The 4,435-nt window shown below is 45.1% G+C and overlaps 1 protein-coding gene across 2 annotated transcripts in view; it reads right to left on the reverse strand.

Annotated features, from left to right (window-relative positions):
• Positions 1-936, reverse strand: part of CLCN4 (chloride channel, voltage-sensitive 4) — a 28,017-nt gene extending 27,081 nt beyond the window's left edge. The window contains exons 1-2 of one of the 2 annotated variants that reach the window (XM_009885954.1): positions 793-936; positions 348-447 (exon numbers count right to left, since the gene is read on the reverse strand). In XM_009885954.1, coding sequence (XP_009884256.1) covers positions 348-447; positions 793-936 — 244 coding nt within the window. The remainder of the gene's footprint in view (positions 1-347; positions 448-792) is intronic. The other variant, XM_009885955.1, reaches the window with a different exon arrangement.
• Between the last annotated feature and the right edge of the window lie 3,499 nt (positions 937-4,435).

Here is a 4,435-nt window from a genome sequence, read left to right on the forward strand (position 1 = left end):
AAGTGAAGACAGGAAAAAAAAATCCTACCAATAAAACTGACTTCCGTGAATCAAGGATTCAGTAAGTCAAAGTAGTCCACCAAGTGTAAAGCGCTCGGATGTGTATTTCCAAAAGCAATAGAAAAATCTCTCTACTGGTGAACAACATTTTTTCTAGGTCAGCACTCAGCAGGAGACTTTGCAAGTAGGTATTTTTATTAAGGATTATAACTGCATGGATGCATAGCTGTCTTTCTAGCTTGAAACATTAGTGGAGAGACGATGAAGTAAAAAGAGAAGCAGATGGCACTGCAGCAAACTTGGGTGAGATGGTTTCAGGCATAAGTGTAACGCACACACACACGTACCTGCCAGTAGTCCTATGAGAAGCATTACAACCCATCCTGACCAGGCATCCAGCAAACTCTTGATGAACTCCCATATGGATTCCTTACTTTTGCTTGTAATCTGAAATTAAACATATATATAGACACATTGCTGATTCAGGCTGATGCAGTTTCAGTGTATAATGTTTAAAACAAAAAATATTTAACCTCCTAGAAGATGTATACAATTTCTCTACTCTCTACTGCCCCCAATCGCATCATTTTTTAGGGATGCTCTGCTGATTAAGATGCCGGAGGCCCTTTCATGTTTACAAACTCAAGACATACCACATCCATATTTTTAGAAGTCCTCCCCAGGTCATACAACAAGGTAGGAAGTAATAACCTCAGAAAACTGCTTGTTTTTCGCACCACCGGGATGGCTGTAACCCAGGGACTGCGATGCATCAAAGCTGGAGACCTTTACCTTTCTATGGCGATCAGTGTCGCGAGATTTCTCCCGCAGCCAGTCGATGGTGTGGAAATCTTCATAAGTTCCAACATCGGGGAAAGGTTCATCCAGAAAATCCATCAGGTTGCCAGAACCATTCATGTCTCCTGCATTGACCATACTAGGGTCTGTATGTAGAGGAAAAACAAGTATGTCAATAAATTCATGCAGCTTTCCCAGACATTTCAGAATCAAGTTTTCCAAAATACCTCCACAAACAACAACATCAAGAAAGCACGAGTCAACAGTCCTGGTGGGCACTTACTGAAATCTATGCATTGCCACTAGAAAAAGTATTTTGCTGAAGACTACTTCAATAGCTCAGAAAACCCTAAAAAGCACATACAAAAGGAACAGTGTCCAAGCGCAGAAATACCAGCTTTCCTGAAAACCAAACCCCAAAACATGGGATGGTTCTAGGCTGCTTCTGCAGTGATACATCCTGATCACATGCCAGAAGAAGTGCCTTGCCTGCGTGGACATCATCGAGTAGGCAAGGTCACCAGCTCAGAAAACAAATGATAATACACTAGAATTTACTGTTCATCATGAACTGCAGATTTCAGATGGCACCATTAGTCATAACACTGCAGTGTCGTCTAGTTTTGCGTGCTCAAAGCTCCCCATATCGGTCCACCGCTCAGAATGCAAAACTCGAGATCACAGTATGTCTACTCTGCATCAGGTCTGGAAATGCAGGATCTTCTTCAAGTTTTCTTCTCAACGGCTAGGAGCAGAACTATTCTTGGGTGAACTTGAGTGGTTACCTTCTGTCCCATATACAAACTTTCCAAATTTGCTTTTAGAAAAGCAGGGGGAGAAACAGCCATCACATGTCCTGCTACAGCACAAGAGGAAATATAAAGATACCTACCCCCAAACTATAAAAAGTAGTTACCAGAGGCATTTGATAGTTAAAAAGGATATCGAAGTAGTCTGTGAAATAATATACACTCTAGAGTGTGGCACACAGGCTGAGTGAACATTTTCAGCCCACAGGCTTTTGGGGACGTGCTCTCTGAGTTTACAGTCTACAAATACAAAAGCAGAGAAACATCAATGCCCGTTGCTCTGAAGCCCTGGAAACTATACCTTGGTTCATGCAATCCACACAAGCAAAGAGTGAAGAAGTTAACTCATAACCACCATACCTCTCTTTCCCACAGAAAGCTCAGCAACATCTGGCTAGGTGCAAAAATGACTATTATCTCCTTTAAAGGTCAGGTCCCAAAGTAGTCACTAACATGACAAGCTCCAGGAATGGTTGACATCACTCCCGATGAGAGGAGCCTTTAGTAGCATGAGAATCTATTAAATGAAGTAGTTTAGGCACACAGGGTTGGATTCATCCAACCTAACATCAGCCATCCGAAAGTTTGGTGTCTGGACTGTGAGAACCACCTAGGCTGCCTCTAGGGACAGAGAAAGGTGTGTGTAAGGGTGTGCGTCAGGAGAGTGTCTGGTCCTTTAAAGGTATCTGGTCACAGACCTTTTTCAATGCAACAAGGGATAATAAGCAAAGGAGAAAGCCTGAACAAGAACATATAGGGACACAAACCTGATGCAAATGAGAAGGGAGGCAATGGTGGGAACTAAACCTGGTCGGTCACACTCACATGGGAGTGTGAGAATGTCTATTCCAGCGAGGTTGTCTGATCGGGGACCTTGTCAACTGGGAAACTATGGGGAAAAAGAGGGGAAACCTGAAACAAAATGTATAGAGAAACAGACCTGACAAAGCAAACATGGAGACCATGACAAGAAACAAATCTCACCACTCACACTAATTGAAGGGCTATTAATTGTGTGCATGCCTCTGGGACACACGCTCAGCTTTGCTGCTGGTTGAACCTGCGCATGGGAAAGTGGCAGCCGTGTCCCCCAGCGTGGCCAGAGACCCTGGGTCCGTGTGCTGGGCTCCGGCAGCTGGGCAGGAGGGTCCTGGGCCAGGGCAGCTGGAAGAGGTGGGCTGAGTGCTTCTATGTGTTGCTCTAAAGAGCGATTAATCTCATCCATCCTAAAATAGGTGCCTGGGAAAAGGGGTCTTCCAGAGAGTACCTGGGGGTTGTAATCTGAAATGGCAAGCCTTAAAAAAAAAAAAAAAAAAAAAGGCAGCTAACAGGAGGTTACAAGAAAAAAATACCACATGAAAACACATAAGGAAAAATGGGGTTTTATAGAACTGACCCTGCAGAGCCTGTAGCTCGTTGACAGACACAAGATAACTTTCGCAGGTCACTGATGAGGCTAGCACAGTACTAATGACTGCTACCCACCTTCTTCCATCAGGTACAGAAACAGGGATTTCATGAGTACAGAATTTGGATCTTTGAATCTGTGAGGAAAGTTCCCAGTTCTATAATTGGAACAGTCAAACATACAGCAGATAAGCTTTTAATCAACTCTCCAGACACCCTGCTGCTCTGCTCAGCCCACTTTATGTATTGCCTTCCCCCCCGCTCCCCCCTCCATTTACAACTGTTTTACTTGAATCGTCTCCATTTAATTTTTTTCCCTAGTGGTGTCTTTAGGGATGCAACAAGTGTGAATACTCAGCTTTGTCAGTATCCGCTCTTTGCACTCCACCAGTAGGACTTTTTGGACAACACAGACAATGTGCTCAACGCAAGCAGCTGACAAAAGCATTATCTTAGAGGCAACCAGCAGGTCACCATTATAATTCTATAGAAGCACTTTTAAGTGCGGAAATCAAGTAATCTCCAAGCACCATGGCATGTTTGTCTGCAAGAGAATCAAGCAAGGGGGTCACAGCCTGGGGAAGAAAACCAAATGCAGAGCAGGTGTCCCACACAGCGCTGCTGAGCACAAATAAGCTGTCAGAGGATTGAGGCGATTTAAAAAGCAGCAGTTCAGAGGAGTGACAATTGTGAATAGCAACACCTAGCCAGAGGAGAGCACGCTCCTACATTTGCTGAGGGAAATGAGAGTCTGAAGGTGGGATGCTGTGGCTGACACCAGGGAGCTGTAGTTGCAAGTGGACCTTGAGTGCAGTGTCTTGTAAACCATGACCGGGGCCTGGAACGGGAAGCTGAAATGACGTGAAAGGATTGGACTGTGCTATTATTTTGTAATGCTGTGATATTCTGCAGATCATTTACTTCAACCTATTATTTCCATACAGTGAAGAAGGGCCTGTAAAGAACACGCAGTTCAGACTCCTTGACTGCACGATGCAGCCTTCCCTGCTGCAAAGAGTTGCTGTCAACAGCTCAATGTCCAAGTGGTGAGCGGTGACAAGTGGTATTCCTCAGGGGTCAGTACTGGGACCAGTGCTGTTTAACATCTTGGCTGGCAACATGGACAGTGGAATTGAGTGCACCCTCAGCAAGTTTGCTGACAACACCAAGCTATGTGGTGCAGTCAACACACTGGAGGGGAGGGATGCCATCCAGAGGGACCTGGACAAACTTGAAAGGTGAGTCTGTGTGACCCTCATGAAGTTCAACAAGGCTAAGTGCAAGGTCCTACACCTGGGTCGGGGCAATCCCAAGCACAAATACAGGCTGGACGGAGAACGGACTGAGAGCAGCCCTGAGGAGGACATGGGGGTATTGGTTGATAAGAAGCTCAACATGAGTCGGTAACGTGCGCTCGCAGA

This window comes from Charadrius vociferus, unplaced genomic scaffold (genome assembly GCF_000708025.1).
Source record: "Charadrius vociferus isolate BGI_N301 unplaced genomic scaffold, ASM70802v2 scaffold105, whole genome shotgun sequence".
NCBI lineage: Eukaryota > Metazoa > Chordata > Aves > Charadriiformes > Charadriidae > Charadrius > Charadrius vociferus.